This window comes from Labrus bergylta, chromosome 11 (assembly GCF_963930695.1).
Source record: "Labrus bergylta chromosome 11, fLabBer1.1, whole genome shotgun sequence".
NCBI classification, from domain to species: domain Eukaryota; kingdom Metazoa; phylum Chordata; class Actinopteri; order Labriformes; family Labridae; genus Labrus; species Labrus bergylta.
In genome coordinates this window covers 22,611,563-22,635,818 of record NC_089205.1, presented here as the reverse complement: position 1 = coordinate 22,635,818, position 24,256 = coordinate 22,611,563, and the positions used below count along the sequence as shown (strand labels likewise).

Here is a 24,256-nt window from a genome sequence, read left to right as displayed (position 1 = left end):
CTCGAATTAAAGTTCTGACATTTTAGGGGATCTGGTTTACTTTTGCAGCCCAGAAAATGATGTATATACTCGGCATTTGCTCGTTTGATTAGCATGTTGAAACTGAGTATATATGTGAGGATACTCTATATATGGTTAAATATTACCCATATCCCATTATTACTTCTTTGTCTCTGTGCTGCAGTGCACAATGCATCTCACCCACATGAGGAGACTTGGTACAGATAATAGAATATTATAATCTCTGTTGGTGTTAGAATTAACTATTAGCAGAACTATGAACTGGGATTCATCAGTAATTGCTTGGTACTGTTCTGTAAAAAGTATTGGTCATTTTGCCTTAAAATGTGTACATTTGGGGAGAGTCTGATTTGAAATCCTGCCTTTCTAACCAACCATCAGCGAATGGTCAGAGTGCAGAGAGGTGACCCTAAACACCAAAAGAACTTCTCTAAACTCCCTTTTTACTGAACTGCATCCGTCAAGTTGTCAGTCAGAAACGTCTCACTCTGTCTCGACTGTGAGTGTGTGACAACTGGTCCGGCTCCTGATGGAGTCGTGAATATTGACTGAGAAAGCTTCACACTGCGATTTCAAAGTTTGATAGCTTTTCAAGCCGCTTCTCTCTGTGATGGAGAGGTGTGAGCTCCAAGTGTGGCAAACACAGGAATAGTCTTTTCTCTCTCTCACTCCCTTTTGATACAACTTTGATCAGAAGTACTGAGCCACTTCAGATCTTGACTTTTCTATGAGATGCATTTCGATGCAGAATCAATCTTTCATATGGAAAGTCAGGCGTGGTTAACCCTTCTTTGTCTGTTTCTGTTCATAGTTTGGATGTTTCCAAGGCATGGCTGTGCCGTGTTGTCTCAGATCTAAACGCCATTGTGACCAAGGCGCTTCCCTGTGTGAATGCCATTGTGACTGTCATTCATCCAGCCTCAGCTTTACCTGGATGAATGTGCCACCATGGTTACCATGGCAAAGATTGTCTTAATAGTTGTTGGTGTTCTCCCTCTGTTTAGAGCCTTTAAGAGCAAAAGTCTTGAATATGGCTGCATGGAAGCTCTGTACGGCACTCCTATTTGATTTGACCGTGTTCTTTATTGCTTGTCTTTGCCTGAGATCCCTGAGCCATGTTACTCTCCAGCTTTGATGTTTGCTTTCACTTTATGCCACTGCTCTTCTAACACTTGTGTTTTTGCCCTTTGACTTCAGCTGCTCCTCAGTTTGTCATCCGCCCAAGGGACCAAATCGTGGCTCAAGGCCGCACTGCCACCTTCCCGTGTGAAACCAAAGGAAACCCTCAGCCTGCCGTCTTCTGGCAAAAGGAAGGCAGTCAGGTAAGAGCAAACAATCTCACTGTAGTCATTGTGTGGCAAACAGTTTTATCTTTTTATTGCTTTTCACATTATTTCTTACAAAGGAACACAACATATTGCTCTCTCAGTTGGCAGCTGTTGTTATCTACTTTGCATCTCATGTTATCAACACTCAGCACTTTGTTTAGTTCCCCTTTGCATTGTGTATTTATGATTCCCTTACACACACAAACACACACATACACATACACGCAGCCCTTTAAAGTACACTATCTGTCATCAGTATCTTTACAGCAGACACAGAAACACTTTTGTTCTCAGGAGCCGGCAAATGACAGTGTGCCTGGCAAAGTGTTAATCGGTTTCCTGTGACCCTGCACTGATAAGAACGATCCTATCCCTCACTCAAGCAGATAACCCATTCAAATACCTGGGTGTCCTCACAACGATAGACAACAGTGCCAATTAGGAGCCTGTTGGGGCTTGTAGATGAGCCAGAGATATGATTCAGCTCTGGCTAAGGTTCAAACGCGCACACACACACACACAGTTCACACACACACACACACACACACACACACACACACACACACACACACACACACACACACACACACACACACACACACACACACACAGCCACACGAAGCCTGCAGGGCAACAATTACAGCATAGTTCTTTACACAAAGAGAGCAGAAGTGAGACACATGCTTACCTGTTCACACAAACAATTTGGTGTACTTCTCACCCACTTTACCTCTAACCACTCAATGACCCAGAGCATATGACTCAGCCACACTGAGTAATGTTGTGAACTTGTACTGATAGAGCAGATTTATATCCGGCGTGCGTCTCACATTGTCATTAAAGATGAGCCCTTTGAAATGAATGCATTACAAACACCTTTGTTACAAGCTGTTACATGTCCCGTTTCTGTCCTTGTGTTTATCTTTGCGTTCTCCATGTCTAATGTATAAAAGGTGTGAAGGCATTTGCCGAGAGAACAAATTAAAGCTAATTCAGTGTGGCAATTAAATGACAGAAAGACCCTTTTCTCACACTTGAGGATAATGGAGTGTACATCTCTCATGTGCTGGAGATGCTCTGAGCACAATTAAAAAAAAAAACATGAATTGTTGCACTAAAGTGATTAAGTATAATTAAATACTGCTAATTTGTTTGCTTGTTACCTTTGGTGATCATGAGAGAAAAAGAATACAAAAAGGAAAGAGCCCATGAATAGCTAATGAAAAAAAAGATGTAGAGAGATTGTGTGTTTTTTTCATCATGATTAGTCCTCTGATCCTGTGTATTTACTTTTGAGTGTGTGGGATTTATTAACTGTTAGTCTAGCTTGTATTAAGATGAATTATATTATATTCAGTGGCCTTACTTGTATGGGGATGGGGGAGGGGGGGGGTCGCTTTGTGGGTGAGAGAGCAGCTTAAAACAGTTGTGGAACTGATTCAGAAGGAAAAATATCCATGAAGCCAACACGAGCAAAAGTCTACTTTATAACAGAGTAGATCCTCTGGCTTGGCTCAAATAAGTAGTAAACCAAGTCATTAAATGATTCTGATGTTGGGCAGCTTGTGAGGCGGGTTGACCAAGTAATAGAATGAGTTGTTGCAGTAGTAGCTGATCTGTGTTTCCGTTAGTGTGCACAGTTTGTGTGATCTTGTAGTTGGTGTTGGGTGTGTGCCTGTTCTGTCATTTTTCCAGAATACACTTGTTCCATGTTGTTTTTAATTGCCCGTTTGTTCCTCTTCCTGCAGAATTTGTTGTTTCCAAACCAACCCCAGCAGCCCAACAGTCGCTTCTCTGTGTCGCCCAGCGGAGACCTCACCATCTCATCTGTGCAGCGGGCAGATGCTGGTTACTATATCTGCCAGGCCCTGACCGTTGCAGGCAGTATCCTCGCCAAGGCTCAACTGGAGGTCACAGATGGTGAGGAAAAACTGACGTGTTCCTTTTAACATGCCAGCACCATACAACACACCAGCACCAATCATGCACCATTACAAGTGTGGTTAAACTGGTGTAAAAACAGATATGCTTCTGATATGCAGCTTTTGATTCTCCTCCTCACCTCTAAACAAATACATTATATTAACTATCAAAGTGTACATCTGATTTTAATTTAGTTTAGTTTCAGTTATTCTTTTAACTGCTACAACGTCCTTGCTTCGCTGAGTTAAAATGGTAATTCAGCCTCTAACACCCTTGAAAGTTTACATACACAAGCACAAGGGGATTAGTTTTTGTTATTTCATGTGCAGAAATACATTCAGTTTCGATTTGAGAAATGTGAGTGTGCCCATGACCTTCAGTTGCTGTGTATTTGCAGTGACAAATTCAATTAAAAACATCTACTTCTGCTTTTGCAAAGGAATAAAGCGTTGCCCTTGAGTTCCTTCAAGTTTAATGATCAGCGCTTGGGTGAGTGGGCAAGGTGCAAGTATGTGTGAGAGAGAGGAAGAGCCAGAGAGAGAAAGAGGGGGGGGGGACATGATTGAGTGAGTTACTGACAGTGGTTTTCTGTGGAATGAATTATGTGGTCCTGCGAGGTGTGGGAGCATCTAATCTGCTCAGCTGCTGTGATGGAAAGATAGACGGCCATCCATGTGTCTGCTGAAGTACCTGCTAGCAGAAAGATTAAAAACACTGCAGGAACACTTTTTTTTTTCAACATCAAATCTGAGGAGAATTTTCCTGCTGCACATCCAACATTGGTATGTCTGTCAAGAGCCATGACTACAATATAGTTACATTTAAGCTAACGCTGTCTATTTACCTCTTTTATCATAAAAATAATAATAATAATAATGAAAATAATCAATTATTCCACTGAATCCCCAGCAAAGGTATGGTTGCAACAAGGTTACTAGGCAGGTCCAAAAAAGGGAACGAGATGAGGAAAGAGTACAGGAGGGCCAGGCTGAGGTCATGGCCACACCTGCCACAGTCTTTGTGTGATTTACTGCCCCGAGCCCTGGCAACAGTCTGTGGAGTTCAAGGAGATCTGTAATGAGAAATTCCTGATCCAGAGACCCAAGGCCTTCACTGAGCCTCGCCTCCTCCCTCTGTCACTCGTTCATGTCATCAACACACACATCAGACAACTCACATCGCTAGACCTCTCAAGTCCTTGTGTTTTCTCACTTGCTTCTGTGAAAAAGTGTCAACGCTTACTGGCTTTTCTCAAATATATTAAACTGGAATAATTCAATTAAAATTAAATACATATATGGATGTAAGGCATAATTCTGGCTATTAAGTAGTGAAACAAAATGCCCTGTTCTGGTTTATTATATAACTGGGATTCTTTAGGGAAAGGTAATAGTAGACAGAAATCCCCAGATTCGTGTTTCTTGTTTGTTGAGCTCTGGTATACTACAGCATGATGGGTCCCTGGATGGTAGTTGACGGTTTGAATTCTCTCTTGGAAAATGTGCTGACCTCACCTTTGGTTAATTTGACTGAATTTCCCCAAATTTAAAAATCCTTGAGCCTAAAACAAAAGTGAAATCTAATTGTATAATATTTGGCTGTTGTTAGATCATACTTCAGGTTTCTACACAGTATTCCTTTTTCTGTCATAACTGACCTCAAGCAAAGGCTGAATGTAACAGAGCAAAAGTGTATTACTTGAAATCACTTCCTTTTGTCAGATGTTGTAGCTGGAGGGAAAAAAGGGGTCGAAAATGAGGCTGTGATAGTGTGTTGAAAGGTTACTGAGGTAGACTTGGTAATTAGCCCCTGCAGGTCTGCCATCATTAATCCATACCTTCTAATTAATGTGGCTTCTGCTATGCCAGGGGGACTCCACATTATTCAACTCTAAATATATAAACTGACTGTGTGCAAGAGTGCTTACTCTCTCTGAGATCACCTCTGACATCCACACTATTTCATTGAAGGAAGCCACAGGCTTTTTGTTGGCACATTATAACAAATGCTTTTGCCCATGTAAATGAAATTCATCACATCCATCGCGTATCTCCAAAGTGAAACCAGAACAAAATATAAATGGAGTGTCTCCTCTTAATAGTAACAGTGTTCTTCACTCTGTTTTATACCTTATATGATTATCATGAGGTGGTTTCAGTGAGAAATTGAAGTTCACCTTTCATTGTGCCCCACACTGCACATAATGGAGTATTTATCTGCACCACACTGAGTTAAAAGCCAAACCACCAAACTGTACCACAAGTCTCGAGTAGTGTATAAAAATAAGGCTACCCAGGCAGTAACTGGAAACTGCTTAGCATCCCTTTGCCACATCAATTAAACTTGAAAACCCTACTCAGCTGTTCCTTCCCTGCTTCCTGGAAATACAGGATATGGTCATTGTTCTGCGGTGCAATTACTAGACCTGCAGGGAAAATAGTCTATTTTATGATGGATACCCACATCAACCCCCTTGATCATTTTATGATCAATGCTGTAACTCAGCTTCTTTTAGAGTAAGACTTCTTAACAGTACACAACTTTTTTTTATGATTTTGCAGTACTCACAGACAGGCCGCCACCCATCATCCGCCAAGGTCCGTCCAATCAGACGCTGGCGGTGGACAGTGTGGCTCTGTTGAAGTGCCAGGCGTCAGGAGACCCCATCCCCTCCATCAGCTGGCTGAAGGATGGTGTCAGTCTGCTGGGAAAGGACTCGCGCATGTCTCTGCAGGAGCTGGGCAGCCTGCAGATCAAAAGCATCAAGGTAAAGGATCCAGTGCTTTTATTGTTGTAAATAGCAACTAATCAGATTATACTGCTATGCCAAACAGCTTTGTCTAGAACTAGAGACCAACTGATGATGTGCTGTTAGCTACCTTGAAGCTTCTCGCTGTTTAAGTAGCTTAGATTATGTGTCTTAATTTAAGATGTCTTTGTAGTGACAGTATATGCATTGTTATGATTAACACACTGTTGGATGTTGCTTATACATTACCTCTATGAGCAAGGTACCATAATGTCTTTAAAGAGATGAATAGGCAGCATTGATTTTTTTCTTTAATTGTTTGATGGTATCACTTAGTGCCACAGCAGCATCAACTGGGCTCAGCTGTGCAGGATTGGATGGACTCCAAATGTAGCATAGAAACATGTATGTACTTATAGACATATACACACACGTGTGTACACACATACACATTTAGAGTAGATTAAATTTAAAAGGCTCACATCTTCCTTTCCCCACTCAGAGGCCTCAGTGGAATATCTATTACGCTTGACAGAGCTGCCGACCACTGACATGTTATTTAATAAATGGAAGGAAGGCGCAGGGACAAAAACCAACAAACAAAGTTCCTAAGAGGGATGGAGAGACAAGCCAGCTGTCATCAGTCCAGGGGGTTCCAGCGGCCCTCCCTAAATTAATTAGCGTAGCTTTGTTGTGGTCGGCAGGACAGTGGGGAAATAAGGAGGGGGAGTGGAAAAGTGATGGAAGGGTGGTGAGTAGAAAATGGAATTCATTAGGAAATTAGCGTCAGCACTTTGAGGCACTCACAAATGACACACAATTTGGCCAGAGCATGCATGAAGTCGCGCCCATCCTTTTCAGTCTTTCAGCGGTAAGATAGTAAGTACACAGTCACTGCTTCTTCTTTCAGAATGTGTGAGGTGTAAAGGCCCTCTCTCTAAAAGTGTTATTAGTGGAGACATTAAGATCTGTGTTTGTATGTGTGTCTATTTTTTTTATACATAAATGCTTATGTATCCTACTGTATACCAGCTTTCAGACTCTGGGATCTACACATGTGTGGCTACCAGCTCCAGTGGTGAAACATCATGGAGTGCTTTCTTGGAAGTCAAAGGTATGAAATCAAGTGTTGACTCCATGTAGTTTATGGACGGAAAAAATGTGTATTTTTAACATGTCAGCTGTAGTTATCCTTAAGGAAACGCTTTTTTTTGCTGTCTCCATCCTTTCAGAATCAGGTAGTGTGTTGGTCGTGAAGAACCATGATGAGAATGAGCTACCAGGGCCTCCATCTAAACCTCAGGTCACTGATGTCACCAAGAACAGTGTGTCCTTATCCTGGCAGCCTGGGATGGTTGGAGCATCACCTGTCTCCTCTTTTGTCATTGAAGCATTCAGGTATGGTTCGCACTAACTGCACCTCCTCACTTACTATTTCATAACCATTATATTCTATGGATTGCAGGAAAACATATGTTGTACTGGGTGAGAGACATCTCCTCTCTTTCTTTTGCATTGCAGTCAGTCCGTGAGCAACAGCTGGCAAACAGTGGCTGATCATATCAAAACAACCCAGTTTACCGTCAAAGGTCTGCGTCCCAACACAATCTATCTGTTCATGGTGCGAGCAGTCAACAACCAGGGCCTGAGCGATCCAAGCCCCATGTCTGAACCTGTCAGAACACAAGGTACCTTACGTAACAGTATTGTAAAAAAAGATCTCCATTAGATTGACACTGAACATAGCTATTTGATCACTGTTGGTATGTGTTTAACTTGATTTATGTGTTAGAATTCTATTCCTGCTTTTAAGGTAAGGTCAGTGTGCTCCTCTTCAGAGTGTTATACTTATCAGCCCCTCGCAAATGTCTGTACTGAAACACTGCATAACTTTTCAGAGGTCAAATTCTCCATCTCAGCCCAGCTCATTAAAGCCTCACTTAAGCGATTATGGAAAATTAGAATTTCTACTTTTGGGAGGCCTAAGTGGGTTAGTGCTCCCTGCTATGTTAATGATCACAATGGGAGAAAATAATTGCCTTTAAAGCCAAAGAAGATTTGATTATGGTATCGGACCGAACCACAGACTCCAGATTACATCGATATGATAAGTTGCCACCAACCAAAAAAGAGCAGCATCTGGCCAAGCTTTGTCAAATGCAAGCCAAGAATGTGTTTTAAAAATGTGAATTTCATTAAATCTCTCATCGTGAGGTGAGGGTCTTGAGATGATATATGGTTATGTTTATTGATGATGGCAAGCATTGGTGACTAATTGACTTTTCACTTCTTTCTAACATTGTTTGGCCTGTCTTACTCTATTAGTGTTTTTGAGATTCATGACTGTGTTGGGTTGTCTAAATGAAGGATCTTTGAATTATATTTTTTTTTCTTTCATTTCATTTTTTTTCTTTCAGTAAATTACTCACAATGTGGCGTATTCAACCACAATCAGTATCTCATACTCTGGAGTTTTGTATTGCTAGTAACTTGAAACACATGCAAGCACAGAATAGGAAATGAGCTTGAAACTAGTGTCAGATTGTTCATTCATCTTGTAGCTAGTATATCTTCAGTCTCACATTCACAGTTCATTCTTTGAAAGGGTTTTTTCTGTCAGTACTCAGGGAGTGCAGACAAGTCACACATTTAAAACAATGTTGTCAGCCCAGGTCTCCTTTCTTCTCTTCAAACCAGAAAAGAGCCATTAAACAAAAAGGACTCGGGTCATTTTTATGCAGATGGGGTTTCTCCCTTTTTAAAATATTTATGTGTAGGCTTCTTTGTGTGAACCAGTCTGTCTATTCAGTCACTCTTATACCATTGCACTTCTGATGGTGATGAAGCCAGGTTTAATATGAGAGTAAACTGTGAAAACCAAGTTGAACAAAATGTGACCCCATCTTGTGTTTCTGAATGTTCTCTCTTGATCTCTCGCAGATATAAGTCCTCCAGCTCAGGGTGTTGACCACAGGCACGTGCAGAAGGAACTCGGAGAAGTGATAGTTCGCTTGCACAACCCTGTTGTCTTGAGTCCCACAACTATTCAGGTCACATGGACGGTAAGTGCAACTGTCATATGGCAAACAGGACCCTACTGTATTTCATTATTATTTAACCTAAAATTAGCACAGTATTTTTGCATTTGAATACCAAAAGTATTCTGATGGGTAATTGAATGATGTATATTTGGTTTTCTTATCTCTTCATTTTCCTTTTTCATCTTTGATTTTGTCAAACTGACTCATAAAACCCTTCTAGTTAATACAGACGATCCCTCTTTGAAGCCAGAAAGGTGCCCCTCGAGGCTACCACTTGTTTAATGCAAGGACATTTCAGAAAGGTTGTTTCCTAAGTCTGCAGCTTTGAAATATTGTTAACGGTTACTTTACAGTATCTGGAGATCAAATAGCAGGGAAATAGCTTCTTAACCACACTGAAAATCAAAAGAGATGTCAGAGACATCTGGTTGTTCATCATTCTTCCATAAGTCTTCATCTGCTTCCCTCTTAAAGCACTCGCTTTGTCTGATTGAAATTAATGTCGGTGGTTAAACTTCATTTTATGAATATAAGTTTTCCTGATTTCTCTTTTTAAACAACAATGAGTTGAGTGTTTTTCTTTTACACACATAAATGGAAAAATGTACATACAGCTGCTCTTTAATGTATTTATGCATATTTTGTGTTGTTTGCCTCACCACATCAATCAGCACGTTACGTTAAATGAGGCAGTTCTATTACATGTGATTCACAGCTTCAGTTATGGCTATAATGGGATTTATTTAATTGTTTGGTAATAAGGACAAAAGGCATATTTATATTATTGAAAGCTAAGGTCTTTACTCAGTATATGTGCTGGTTTATTTGTGTGATATAAATTACTCTGGTGCAGGTATTTACTGTATGCACCTATCACTAAGTGGCAATGGCTTTCTTTTTCCATTTTCAAATGAACCACATTAGCAGTTTTCCTGATGACATGTTTATTGACCCCTGTAATAAGTCTCACCCCAAGACATGGTAGCTAATTTAAAGTTAAAGCATTTCCTTTATGATCGTAATGTAAACGTGGCTGCCTAATCGATCAAGGACCCTTTCAGTCAATAGCAGGGCTACTCTCAGAGAGCTTTTATATTCCCAAATCCTTCCATTAATAAAAGTCATACATCCATTTTGCTGATTTACTCTACGCTACACTGGAGAAAAACAGCTGCTTAATATCCCACTTGAAAGCCCCGCTCACTTCTTCTACTGTTAACAAGCCATTACAGTGAGTTATGCGCCTGCTTCTGCTCTGCATAAATTCAGCTTTTTCTGTCTGCTTAAATGGGCCCAAGTTTTAAGTGAGGGGGCCTCTGTGGGATGCATAACACTTCTAGTCTGTCCATCTTTTCTATGGGACAGATCTGCTGTTAAAGCCTTCGCTGTGTTTTCTCCTAATGTCCCCGGGGCGTCTGCATTGGCAGCAGCATGACATTCTCGTACTCATAGTCCATCCTAAATGTGCCAGGACCTGATTTCCAGGACTACTAGTTAGTATTCATTATACATATGAGACATGCATATGTCCTTTAAGTTGGCATTACAGAGTGTTTTTTAATAGAGGGAGCACTTTGGCTGGGACTTGGTTGTATGAGGTAATGTCAGGCTGTTAATTGAGCTAAGTGTGTCATATAGCTGGTGATGAAGGGCCCATTAAACCAGTAACAGCTTTGAAAGTGTCATGAATCCAATCCTGTATTAGGAGTAAACACATTTCCTAAACATGTCCTTTCATATTGTCTAGTGGCTGGGCCAAGGTAACATCTCCCAGTCTCCTCTATAGAGGTATTTTTACACTGATAAATATGTGTCTATGATCTTGTTTCATTCACTTTCTCAGGTGGATCGGCAGTCCCAGTTCATCCAGGGTTACAGAGTTCTGTACAGGCAGACCTCCGGACTCCCCTCACCAGGACCCTGGCAGATGCAGGATGTTAAGGTCCCTTCTGAACGCAGTGTTGTCCTCTCCTCGCTGAAAAAGGGCATTGTGTATGAGATCAAAGTTCGCCCTTATTTCAACGAGTTCCAAGGCATGGACAGTGAATCAAGAACATCTCGCACAACTGAAGAAGGTATGAAGAACGTGTGTTTTTTAAGATTGTATTAGGTACAATATGTCAGAGTCAGACAAACCACAGCAGATGTATATCCACAAGAACAAAGAATGACCGGTTACAAACGCTTTCAAGGTGTTTTTGGTCAGAGTTTCACAGGCGAGGCAGGGTATATGTGTGAATGCATGTGTGAGTGCAAGCATGTTTTTGCCTGTCTCTCTGTCCTTCCTGCTGTGCTTTTTTTGTTTATGATTGGGAGTGTTAGTGCCAACCTTCCTCTAATCCATCACCCAGCAGCCACAGGCCTGAGCTGTGATTGGACGCAGCACACACTTCCTCTTGCGAATATGATCTGTCGCCCAAAGCTTGATTCAGACAGGCTCTGACAAGGCTATGTGGCACAAAAACATACTCCCCCCCCCCCCCCCACACACACACACACAAACCAACATGCCACACACACAAAGGTCTGGTTTTGAATGAATTTACTTTTTGACCTGTACGAAAGCCTAAATTCATCCAACCTTCACAGAAGCAGCCTCACTTCAGCTTTCAAGTCTAAGAGCTGAAATTTAAACAATGAGTTGATATGAAGTAAAGAAAGACAGTGTACGCGTACAAAAAGACAAACACAGACCTTTCATACTGGAGACAAAGTCCATCTTGCCACAACATATTTAGGCCTGCATGTATAGGAGACAGTTCACATCCTGTCTGTGTGACAGGCCCATCTATTTTCCCTTCCTCAGAGGGACCGTATCTCCCGTGGCCAGCCAGTCTGCACACTGCTGTTGTGAAGCTGCCATCCCGTTACAGCTGTCCAAAAACACACACTCACACACATACAGTACACACGTACATCCATGCACAACACCTGGCCTTCAGAATCTGCATGCCCCAGCAATTACAAATGCTGATAACGCTCCCTGCTTCTGCTCTATCTGCATCCCGGTCCCTCAGTGTGCAGTGACCCCTTGCTATTTCTGTTAGAACCGCGCCGCTGTGCCTGGTCATAGCTGATACACCTTCAGACACACAGCTCTAGGCTCCTCAGAGACCCTGGGACTACTGAGAAGGGCAGGGAGATGGATAGAGAAGTCCCGTTTAGAGGGTGATTAAAACTAAGGTAGTCCATTAGCTAACACAATTAGAGAATCCCGAGAGCAGGTGCAGACGGATGCCTGCTTACAGTAAGATCAGCCAATGCTGTGTCCGTCTTTGTCTTCCTTCTCCTTTTTCACATATCTCTCTCTTTCTCTCCATCTGGACAGTCAAATACACTCTAGTTGCCATCTTAGTCTTGCTAAATGATGCTCTAAAATTCATCTTTAATGTAAAACAAGGGAGGGAAACAAGTGACGTTTGTATAAATGTTTGTTTATTTTAGATTAATCTACAATCATGTTGATGGATATCTCTGGGGAGGGTCCACAGGTTTCCTCCCTCACCACCCACTGCTTTGTGTTAGTTATTGGCCTCCTTTGTGTGTGGATATGACATGTTTGTATTCCTTCACCGTGCAGCGCACCGCTATGTGTGCATGAGAGACAGGGGGTCAAATTCCTGCCTGCCATACATCATTCTGCTAATGGCTCTATTAGTACAGCCTCCCAGGCCTCTAATGAAAAATGTGAATTGTTTAGTCCAAATATGCATGATAATAAGCTGCTAAATCATTCATAACATTAACTTTGAACGACATTGCCTGTGATGGCTGCCACGCACCATTCCAGCACTTTGTCACCTGGATGTAATGCACAGTTGGAGAGCCTTTAGCATGATGGTTGATCAGATGCTCCGTTGGTAGATTGTTTCTAATCTGGCCAAGGTGTTGGGTTCATCATTGGACCCATTCATCTTTCACCATGCCAGGGCCTCCTGGCTCTCTGGGGGCCGGTGTGGCCAATCGCGCTGAGGGATGAGCACAGATTTACAGGGTGACACGTGCCATTTTGGATGGCGGCGAGGTGAGGGAGAGGCAGCCCAGGAGTAATTGACCTGTCAGTATTCTGCTGTGGTGCCGCTCCCCTGCCAGCCACTGCGGAAATGAGAAAACATTATTTTTAAAACGTTATTTCCAGTTGGGCCAACTGTTATTTATTTTTCCTCGGTTACCCCTTGTGGGGTCAGAATATTGTTGCCATCAGAATAACAACAGAGTGAGGTGTATGAAAGCTTGGACTTGTCTTGTTTCTATCTGTATGCCTGTGGATGGAGCTGATTCATTTAGTTGTGCCTTACTCTGAAGCTTCTTCCTGATCCTTACCTACTGGCTTTAGTTTCATCTGGCTGATCGTTGAAATCAGTCAATTAGTTGACTCAGACTATGTTTCCTTCATCTTAAATGTATTTTTTTCATGTTTGCTTCTCGTCTGCGACTCATCCTATAAGCTTGTTGACCCTCATGCCACCCTGGCTCGGCCAGTGAGGGAGTCTTAGTTTGACTGAGAGCCCTTGCTTTACTGTGCCAGGCCCCATTCCACAAATCAATAGCAGTATTCTCTGAGCAAATCCACCAGGCTGTAGCAGAGGATGAGATATTAAATCATAAGGAAGCTCTAAAGACAGGTTATAGCCATGTCAGACCTGTCGTGGTCTTCATGTAAATCCCCCTCTAATGAGACATTTTGACAGCCCTCAGCCACCTATGCTGTTCCTGAAGAATAACATTCTTTGAAAAAGTGTGGGTCTGTTTATGTGTGTGTGCATTTGTGTGTACAGATTTATATTCAGATGTACTACACTGCAGGGCAGGTATTCGTTTCTCTAAGTGTAAAACTACTCTGCTGCACGAAAAGTAAATGTAATTGTTGACCAGTTTTTGTGCCTCCCTTTTTCAGCTCCAAGTGCCCCTCCTCAGCAGGTAACAGTCCTGACTGTGGGAAACCAGAACAGCACTTCAATTAGCATTTCCTGGGACCCTCCTCCACCAGACCACCAGAACGGCATTATCCAGGAGTACAAGGTTTGTCGCAGCAAGCAATCCTCAACCAGGATTCTCATCTAACTTACACTAAGCCAGATGGAATCAATGTCCTCTCTGTTTTTCTTCTTCTCTGCTTTAGATCTGGTGTCTGGGGAATGAGACACGTTTCCATGTAAATAAGACAGTGGATGCAGCCATACGTTCAGTGGTGGTGGGCGGGCTGCAGGTAGGCGTGGTGTACCGGGTGGAGGTGGCTGCAAGCACAAGTGCCGGGGTTGGAGTCAAGAGTGAACCTCAGTCTATTATCATCGGTGAGTTTCGTTGATGAAAACATTCAAAACTTTTTAATATCGCGTTCCACTTCTTCCAGGTGTTGACAACCAGTGTTTGTATTTCAGTGTTAGTGGACGATTGAGGCTAAAGAACACAACGTGTCAGTGTTTCCATTGAAGACTAGGAAGTGTAAAATGAATAATATGGTTAAAATACTCCTTTTTTGATATGTGTCCTGACCACATATGATTTATGTGGAGCTGGGGCAAATTGTGCCTGATTTGACCCATAACTGATGGCTTGGCCTGTAGCATGTTCTTATTTCCCCAGTGTCACTCACATAATCCATCTCCGAGAGCAGAGCCCCGAGCCTGCTGATATAACATGTTGTGCGTTTGCTTGTCTGTGGATGTGGAAATGGGTGTGTATTTTTTGTGGCAACATAGTAATAAAAGTAAATTCAGAGCACATTTGCAATTTTACATGAATACACAGCGCATATTATATGCGTGTGTTTATCTTTATGAGTGTGTATTTGTTCCTGTCAGATTGTGGGAACAGTTGTTTGTGCTTAGAGTCTTATCACGCTCCATGAAATAGTGTCAAGTAGAGAAGGCAGGGTGAGCTGCCATTGGAGATCAATACAGACCGGTATCCTCGCCTCTCATTTCACATGGTGTGTTTTATCGGCAACAGAGTGAATTAGGACCTGAGCTAAGCAAACAACCTGTTCACCTGGGGGTTTGTTGTAAGCTTTTAGGCTTTGTCCTTTTTCAGTCTGTACATTATGTTTCACTGCACATCCTTTGGATCTATGTCCTGCTCCCTTGGTCAATATCTCAGCTGAAATTCATCATATCTTCCTTCTTTGAGCTTAATCTAGCACTAACCCCTTTCTTGATGTGTCTGTAGGTGTTATTTCTTCACAATGAAAAAGTGGGACATTCTCAAGCCCTTGTGTATTTCACAGGCACATATGATAGCTTTCACCTTGAAGCAGCATATCGACCACAACTACATTATTATATCATTGTTTCTCTCCAGGAAGTATCCACCAGCATCACACTAATGTTGCCTGTTTATCCCTGTGCCCTCAGGTAAGGAGTTCCGGGACGTGATTATACATGGGAACCGGAACAACAGCATCACAGAGCAGATTACTGATGTGGTGAAACAGCCTGCTTTTATTGCCGGTATTGGTGGGGCCTGCTGGGTCATCCTCATGGGCTTCAGCATCTGGCTCTACTGGAGAAGAAAGAAGAGAAAGGGTCTGAGCAACTACGCAGGTTAGCCTGAGCAAAGTCTCTTAGTCACTAATGCTAAATTTACTCTGATATTCTGCTGTGCTGCTTTAGAAAACAAGGAACATTCTTTTTTTTTTTCCTAGTCGAAGAAAGATAGTTTTTTCAACTTACTTATCATACTTTATTCTCAATCAGTACATTTGTTTTATTTTTAGTTTAGAAGCTGCTAGCAGTTGGTTGCGGTGGCTGTTAAAGCTCAACAGGCGGACAGATGTCAATGTGACTTCATTCCAGAAGGCTACACTTTTTGACAGATCCACCCACAGTTTTGGTTAATAGCCCAGGGTGGGCTGATCTGAGTGGGCAGGCTGGACTCTCTTCTGGTCACTGAGGCTGGAGTTGGTTCAGCTCACCTCCCACGCACTGAACCTAACATCTTACTAAGTGACTCCCTGGTCAATATGAGCAACCACCAAGTCCACATACACTGCCAAGTGTACAGGATTTAATTAGAGAGCAGAGAATGGTAATGAGCGAACACAGATAAGCACTGCAGTCAGTGTTACACATGTTTCCTAAATCACTTTTTGCCTTATTAAAAAGCAGAATTTAAGTGAAACAAAGTCATGTAGCATTTGTTTTCTTGTTATTTTAATCATTTTTGCACAAAAGAGCATGCGCAGTATTTTGCTCTTCTGGTTTGAATAATTGGCTCTTCATTTCTTGTTTGTTACGTTTATGTGTTTGTGTGTTTTCTTTGTTGTTTTGCCACCATTTCTACACCTTTGTGGCCTCTGAGCCGGCTGCTTTTCCTGGCTGAAGCTCTGCACGCTGGGTGGCGATGAGGTCATACATGTAATGACCCTCACCATCTCTTGGCTTGACAACGTGCCCAGTGTGCCGACACCCCTAAAGCACCGCTTATCTCTGCAGGCTTTTAACGCACAACTTCTCTGTCTTCTTGTTTTGCAGTTCAGTCCTTCACCTTCACCCCTGCAGGTACTGTTCATTTGTCCTGTCTCCTCACCCCACCTCTACGCAGATTCATCTCCTGCCCGCTATCAGTATATATGCTTGGACTGTCAGACTTATGGTCATGGCTTATACTGATCTTAACTTCATAGCCATAATGCCAACATAACCGATAAACAACTGAAAAAATCTGGATTTGCTATTGGCCATGACCAGAGCCCTACAAACTTAAGCTCCTTATTCCTGCCAAACCTGCAGCTTCCTTTACATTTTGTGTTGTATTTCTGTGTATGTTTGTTGTGGCCCCTGGTTTGAATGTAGTTTCATCCTGTCTCGTGTACCTTTCTTTGGTGGCAGTGGTAGAGGGTAAGCCTGTCCTCTCTTCATCTAATGATCTCATTCTTTTTTTTTTCTTTTTAAGTCTCAGATCCTGTTGTATTGTCCCTGTTTGTTCTCCGTAGGTGTCTTTAAGGCAGCTGTCTGATGAATTCTTTCCCCTTTTTCTTCAATTTAGGTCATGTGTTTTTTTATCGTGACAATATCCCCCACTACTGTGATTATATTCAACTAGCCAGGCTATGATTCTTGATAAGAAGACTTTAGAGGAACTGTTACAGTATGTCTTACACTCTGTGGTTTGAGTGGACTCAATGGAGAGTAGCATCTCAAAGACACTGGGGTAAAAAGTTACAGCCCCTTCCTCTGAATTTACTGACTAACTTAAACAGGAACATGTTTTGGTAAAATATAAATATAGCTACGTCCTCCCTCTGGATCTTCAGCCAAAAACCCAATTTACAGTGACCTTTTTGGATCAACAGGAAGTAGGAAACACTAATATCTTAATGGAACATCAGCTTCAAAATATGAATTACACTTTAGAGAAGCCAGAAAGGACAAATGTTATCTCACCCAAGTTTTAAGGGGCAAACACATAATAAGGTCACGTATAGGAGAGATTATAACATTAGCGTGAGGTGATATTTAGAACATGAGCCAGAGTTTGTCTGAAGAGTCCTACAGCGCTGCTCTTCCCTGTATTGACAATTAGTTGATGTATCGAGAGTGTCCTATCTCAGTCCCCTAAAGCTGTCAGGGCAGGAGAGGTAAATCAGCACACTGTTAAGGCACACGGCCAGCAGGAAAGATATTTGATGGAATTTTTATATGCTGATTACGTCCACACCCCCCTCTCCCCCCTTAATGCTTATTAAAAGGGATTAATCTGTATTCATATTGGAGAAAGTGCTTATCTGGAAGACGGAGGCGAGAAGCACAGCAATGCCGCCATGTCACTCTGGCTAACATGAAAGTGTTTCACAGCAACCCAGAAATGTGCCTGAGCACAGATAGGGACTTCAGAGGCCTTCCCGCTGCACAGCCCCCCCTCGCCTCCACCTCCTCCTTCCGTCAGTCGTCTCCCTCAAACGACAGAAAATACTCTAATGCAAGTTTGTTGCTGGTGGAACAAAGAGAATCAACTTTAGCTTTGCCTGAAAAAAAAGGAATGCCAACTCTGTCTCAAACTGTCTCAAAGCCATATATAATTCAGACAGACCTGCAATGTTGGTATCATATCAAACTTTTTTAGTAGCAAGATTCCAACTCCATTTGCTGCATTTCAGTTCCTTAATGCTGCAAATAAACTGTAAACTGTTCTGACAAGCAACTCCAGACAAATTCAAACTGTGTTTCTCTTGATAAAATCCTACAATATTTTCCCAGGAGAGAAAATTGGATTAAGTATGCTTAGGTAATGTTGATGATGCATTAAATTGTGGGAGTTTTCCTCTCCCTGTCATGTACGTTACTACATCAGCCACAGAAAAGCCCCCTCTCTGGTCCATGCCTGGGCTTGTTGTGGAATCAACCTGAATGAAACAGAAAAGAGAGGAGGAATGTTCAGCCTCCTTCTCTCTTTAATCTCCATCTGTGGAACAAATGAGCCAAATTACTAACAGCTCTCCTTCTCTCTCTCGGGTAAAACCAGCTCTCTTTTTTTCCCTCCTTTCTTTTTTTCCTCTCATCGGCATGAGGTGATTTCCAAAACTTGATGCTTTTCTGTGTTTCCTGTGTGATCCATTGAAGATCTTACATGCTTAGAAGTCTTGATGCTGCTTTGTCATCATGGTCACTGAGCAGAGATGAAATGGATCCTTCACAGCCGTCTCTCTCTGTGAGCCACAGAGTTTTACTAGCCACTGACAAAGAGCGGCCCTTGTTATCTATAGATCACTGTAATGGAACAGGCCACATGTATGGCTTCTGGGGAGCCTTGCTTGCTGAAGGATCAGTAACTCAGCCTCAACGCTTTCAGATAGAGAACTCCACGTGATTAATGAGCCCTCTGCCTTTTCTAATCATTTTTGGGCTGAGATTTAATCACAAATCTGATAATAACTCTGCTGCAAAATAAGAAAGATGAAATGAGTTTTGCCTCTCATAAGGCATCTTGTCCTTGAGGAACACATGACGTCTCCACTTATGCAAAGCCAAGCAATATCTAATCCTCATCATTGCACTTCTTTTTTTAATTTTCATCAAAGGCATTGGACGCAGTGGGGACATCTGCATCCCTTATTTTTCCATCAACTGTCTGGCTGTGTGAGAAAAAAAAGAACAGATGAAATATTAGTGTTGCAGCACAAGGACAAACTGGACAGTACTGAAAAGACATCGACCCTTTATTAACTGTGGAAAAGATCCTGTTTGTTTGCTATGTAAACTGTTAATAAAACTTAAGATCTGGCTTTGTCCCTTTCTTCTCTCTTTCTTCTCTGACTTTAGTGACATTCCAGAGGGTCGATGGTGGTCTGATGAGCAATGGAAGGTGAGTTTCCCACCAACAACACAACAGCCATCATTTATTGAGCGTAATAACCTAAGCAAATACAAAACTTCAATCTTTATGATTTCATCCTCTGTGACTGGATCTTAACACATTTTAACAAAACCTTTCCTCCTGAGTCGAGCAATAACTCTCCAGTAAGATGCATTTGATTATAACCCTGATAAATGACTGATAGATAGATAAGCAATATACGGTATGTTTGTGTGCCTGCCATGCAAACTGGAGTGCAAATATACATTTCTTCCACATCTCTGTTCATGCATCGATAGATGAACTCGTAAATCTCCTCAACAGAATTAACAGAAACAATTTAAGCAGAGAGTGCTTTTATTTTGTCATTTATCTTCTGCTGCTGGCTACAGGCAACCCAGAAGCCCTCCGGAGTGATAAATTTGCCTGTCACCTTGCGTGGGCGGCTGAGATCTGAGCACATGTAATAATGTAAAAATAATTACCCAGGGGATAGATGTGTGTGGAGGTACCCCACTTGCACCCCCATACAGCCTGCTCTGTGTCAGTGTGTGTTGGTGACAGCGAGAGGGGCTACAGAGAATAGGGCACATCTCAATGACACCAGTTACTGAGCCTTTGTGGGTATTCAAGAAAGTCCCTTGAGAATCCTGGGCTTCTGTCTACCGACTGCTTATCACACCTGACTACGTAAAGCCTCCAGAGCTCAAACACTCAGCAAGAGATTGCCAACTGAATCTGACCCTGTGTGTCTCTGGCCTTTTGGGAATCTGTCTGTTCAGCTTTTTTATTTATGCTTTTTTTTTTTTTTTTCTGCCATTTTCTTCCCTTAATGTCTGGGTATGACTGAATGCCAGAACGGAGAATTTTCCGATATTGTTCTGTGAGCTTCCAGCACGCTCTCAATAAATTAGCCACGCCACTTGCCAAGCCTTTTCTCATCTACTTTCTGCTGTAGTGTTTTTCCTTCAATTTTCCACATAAGTGGTTCGGATTCTCACTCCAGCGAATGGGATTTGAAATGTCTGTATTTTTGGTGCTCTATATTTGTCATATCTTTAGTCGGTAGTACCGACTGCCACAATTTCCACAACACTGAAAAAGGATGCATTCTGAAACTCATATTCCAACCAGAGCCTCTGATCTGTTAGTCACTCTGGTGCCATCAAATCCCAGATGTTGCAACTTGCCCATCTGCCCTGAAAGTGGAAATGTGCAGCAGGGTATCAGAGGAAAATGTGTTCATTTGTTACATGAGATGTTTATTGCATTAATTAGACAATAGCAAATGAAGCCACGTCTGTTTCCACTTTCTCATTGGCTCCTACCAAATTGCCCTGACTGAACAATTACACTTAATCGATCACAAAATAAATGATTCATGGAAGATGAATAGGCTGCAGATTGGTAGACCTGCACGACTTGACTTGGCTGCTCAATTGAAATTGATAAAAGCCGATAAGGGCTCATTCCTTATCCCCCTGCCAATAGGGAGATGGTAATTAGGAGGTAGTAATAACTTCCTATCCTGGCACTGATCAATATTTTAGCAAAGCAGATTCTCTCCTATTGGCGGGAAGCATGGGCAGTGAACAGGTTTCACTGACACTGTTGCTATGGAGATTCCTTTAGGTCCCTGGATCTGAATGCTAAATGATCGTATGTTGCCTGAGAGTTGATCCAGGAAGTAATCTGTTTCCCAATGCTTGAGTGTTAGCTAATGTCTAGATTTATCCAAGTTCTATTCACTGGTATGTGGGACCATAAACATGAAGTGATTTATGAAGTTGCTCTGGAATTAATATCTCTCACTGGGCTTATTTATAGGAGGCTCAGTGTCAGGCATCTTGGGCAGTATTTATGGTTTCCTACCCATCACAAGTAACTGAAGTGTCTAACAGGGAGAGGAAACGCTCCAAATCAAATTTTATCTGCCAAGGTTGCCATCCATCCTAGGATGGCCAGGGATTAAAAGTTATGTGTTGACTTTTCATTAGAAGTATGTCCTGGTGTCCATCCCTCAACTGCTACCCATTACTAAACCATTTCACACACACTCTAACACAAACAGTGACACACATATGTACTTAGAAAAAATACCCAATATAGGAATCAGTCTTATTCTAGTTATCCTAACCTCGAAAACTGTGTTATAAATACAAGGACAATGCAGCCGCTGTCAGCTCCACTGTCAGCTCTGTGTCTTTTAAATGGTCTTTCTTTAGTGGGCTTGGTGAGGACTTGGTGGTGCACACAGGACAAGTGAGACAAAGGCGTGGTTTATTACTATGGATTTTTTTTTTTACTTGGTAGATACCTTACAAACTAGAGGTAGAGAGGATGGATAGAAAAATTAGGCAAACGGGTATGATGTATAAATAAGGGAAAACAGTGTAAGTAAAATATGGTGTGGTGAGAGAGCCTGATGGCAGTGGGGGAACATGGCAGCCACAAACAGAGGTAGGAAGGGCAGGAGAGATGTATTAGCCTATAAAAGTGCATCTGTCTGATGCACAGCCATCAATTTGAATGACTTGTCTCCCCCGAGGGCCTGTTTTGGCATTCAGGAACCACAGCGAGGGTTCTAAGCTTGCCAGGGCTGCAGTTCATACCCCCCCCTGCACACCCCCACCCCCTAGCTCTTCTCATTAGAACCTGTGGCTTAGTGAGAGGCTGACTGAAGCACACCCATTACCTGTCCCTGTCTTCAGGGCTTGAATCTTACCCGGTGCCTCAAAGGCAACACGACACACCACTGGAGCTAAGACACAGCCTGGCTGCTTACTACGGAGTTCTGCAGCTTCTCAGGATGCACATGTGTGTCTGTAAGCAGCTACATTCAACTCTGCTCTGTTTGCTGGGTGGATGTCATCCCCTTCATCACATGTGGTGTTTGACTTCCAGTTGCAGGGACTGATTTTCAGGGGAACTTTTCAAAAGGCACTGTCAACATTTCACTTGACAGGGTTTTTTATGCTTAAAATTTGTTAATTTTCTATCCATCCTCTGCTGACGTTTACTACTTATTGTACATTCTTAGATGTTATTGAAAATTCTGTTTTTTGTATGCATTTGAAGGTAAAATCGTTGATAACAAGCACAGTGTGATGTGTCAACAAAGTGACACATAAAAAGGCATTTAGCTCCATCTCATTCTCATTTAACTCCATCTGTGTTACCCATGGTAACGAGCCTGAGACGTGATTGTACAGCAAAGTGGCCCTAATGGCCTCCCAGCAGTCACCCATGGCAGGTTAAAGTCTTAATGGCTGCTTTTTATGGGTCTCACCCTCTCAGGAGGGACACAACACCTGTTAAATGGAGCTGCCCTCGCCCACATACTGTACAGGCATCCCACAAGTGGGTCGGGGCAACATGTTGGGTCTGTGGCCGACGTTTGACGTCTCATCAGATGAGATTTAGATTGTCTGGACATCACCACAAGGGGTTGATGGGAAAACACAGCAGAATGCACAGGAAATTAATGGATAAGGAAACATGCACATGTGGGTGTCCTTGTGTAATGCTGTACATGTGTGCAGAGAGCAAATGAATGCATTAGTGTCTGCAAAGTGTGATATTGCATTAATAACTCAGGGAATGTGACAAAGACACAGCAGGAGGAACAGAGAGATAAAGGCCTGCATTTGCCTGAAGGAATTTCAACTTTGCAGGAGAAGGAATATATCCGTACAGTATTTCCCCCTATCTCTGAATACTTTCATTAGCGTCTGTTGCTTAAAGCAGCCTTATCTCACACAAACACACATTCTAGTGCACATTCTTACATTTAAACATTTGTTTGATTTTTTTGTCCTTCCATTGTCTCACTGCTGATTACTGTCATGTTTGTATTCATTATTTCTAAATCCAACATAATGTGGATAAGACTATGCATACTAAGTAACTGGAAATGTTTTTCACATGAAGGTCTGATAATAATGTAATTTCACAGCCTATGTGTAATGTAGCTTTTCATCCTGTGTTTCTGCCTAGCCGGCCGGGCCTGCTTAATTCCAGTGACCCAGGTTACCCCTGGTTAGCGGACTCTTGGCCGGCCACCAGCCTGCCTGTCAACAGCAGTTCCGGGGGACCAAATGACCTGAGTAACTTCAGCCGAGGAGGTGAGCGCCCTAATGCTGTCCTTTAGGCTTTGATAAAGAGACAATAAAGATGAAAGATGATGGCCTGCGTTCCTCTCTGTTCTACAACATCTCCTGTTGTTAATCATGTATATTTATGCATGCATGATGTATACATATATGCATATCACATGTGTGTTTGGGTATATATATATATATATCACATCAGAGGACAGCTAGAACATTAACAGCAGGGCCTCTGCTGTCACCAGTCTGAGTAATGGCAAATAGTCCAGCTTGGTGTCATAGCCCATACCTCACAGCAAGAGAATGTGAGAGGAGACGGGCAGAGGAGGCAGAGGAGCAGGGGGTGGATGGGTTTTTGAAAGGATGGTCCTGAGCAGCCAGTCGTGAAGGACAGGCGCAGCTTGACTGGCGCAGATGCGGACACTTCCGCCACGGCTCTACATCATCTACCCTTCACTGGGCATGCAAGCCATGCACTGCAGAGGGAGTCTGCTAGCTCTTTCCCTGGCTCTCTCTCTCCCTCCCTCCCCTCCTCCTCCAACAAACACACACAAGTGGAGCAACAGCATTATTCATTATGTACGTATGTGAACAGAGGAGGGAGGAGACTGAGATATTCACACTTCTTCAAGAGAAGCTATATATGATAACTGGGTTGCTTTTTTTTTTTTTAATGGGATGAACCTGTTAAGTTCAACTGTATACGCTCTGAACTGTACTCAAATGAACAAAACCAAGAGGGATAGTCCTCTTTGTCTACATCAAAACCAAACCACAAGTTGTATTTAATTG

At 42.4% G+C, this 24,256-nt stretch overlaps 1 protein-coding gene across 9 annotated transcripts in view; it reads left to right on the top strand.

Annotated features, from left to right (window-relative positions):
• The window catches only part of robo2 (roundabout, axon guidance receptor, homolog 2 (Drosophila)), a 248,241-nt gene that overhangs the window by 203,161 nt on the left and 20,824 nt on the right, over positions 1-24,256 (top strand). For 5 of the 9 annotated variants that reach the window (XM_065960202.1, XM_065960198.1, XM_065960197.1 and 2 more), the window contains 14 exons: positions 1,219-1,343; positions 3,098-3,269; positions 5,834-6,039; positions 7,054-7,135; positions 7,254-7,419; positions 7,543-7,709; positions 8,962-9,083; positions 10,906-11,137; positions 13,960-14,084; positions 14,185-14,356; positions 15,416-15,604; positions 16,535-16,561; positions 19,322-19,364; positions 23,352-23,479. In XM_065960202.1, coding sequence (XP_065816274.1) covers positions 1,219-1,343; positions 3,098-3,269; positions 5,834-6,039; positions 7,054-7,135; positions 7,254-7,419; positions 7,543-7,709; positions 8,962-9,083; positions 10,906-11,137; positions 13,960-14,084; positions 14,185-14,356; positions 15,416-15,604; positions 16,535-16,561; positions 19,322-19,364; positions 23,352-23,479 — 1,956 coding nt within the window. The remainder of the gene's footprint in view (positions 1-1,218; positions 1,344-3,097; positions 3,270-5,833; positions 6,040-7,053; positions 7,136-7,253; positions 7,420-7,542; positions 7,710-8,961; positions 9,084-10,905; positions 11,138-13,959; positions 14,085-14,184; positions 14,357-15,415; positions 15,605-16,534; positions 16,562-19,321; positions 19,365-23,351; positions 23,480-24,256) is intronic. The other 4 variants (XM_065960204.1, XM_065960203.1, XM_065960199.1 and 1 more) reach the window with 1 other exon arrangement.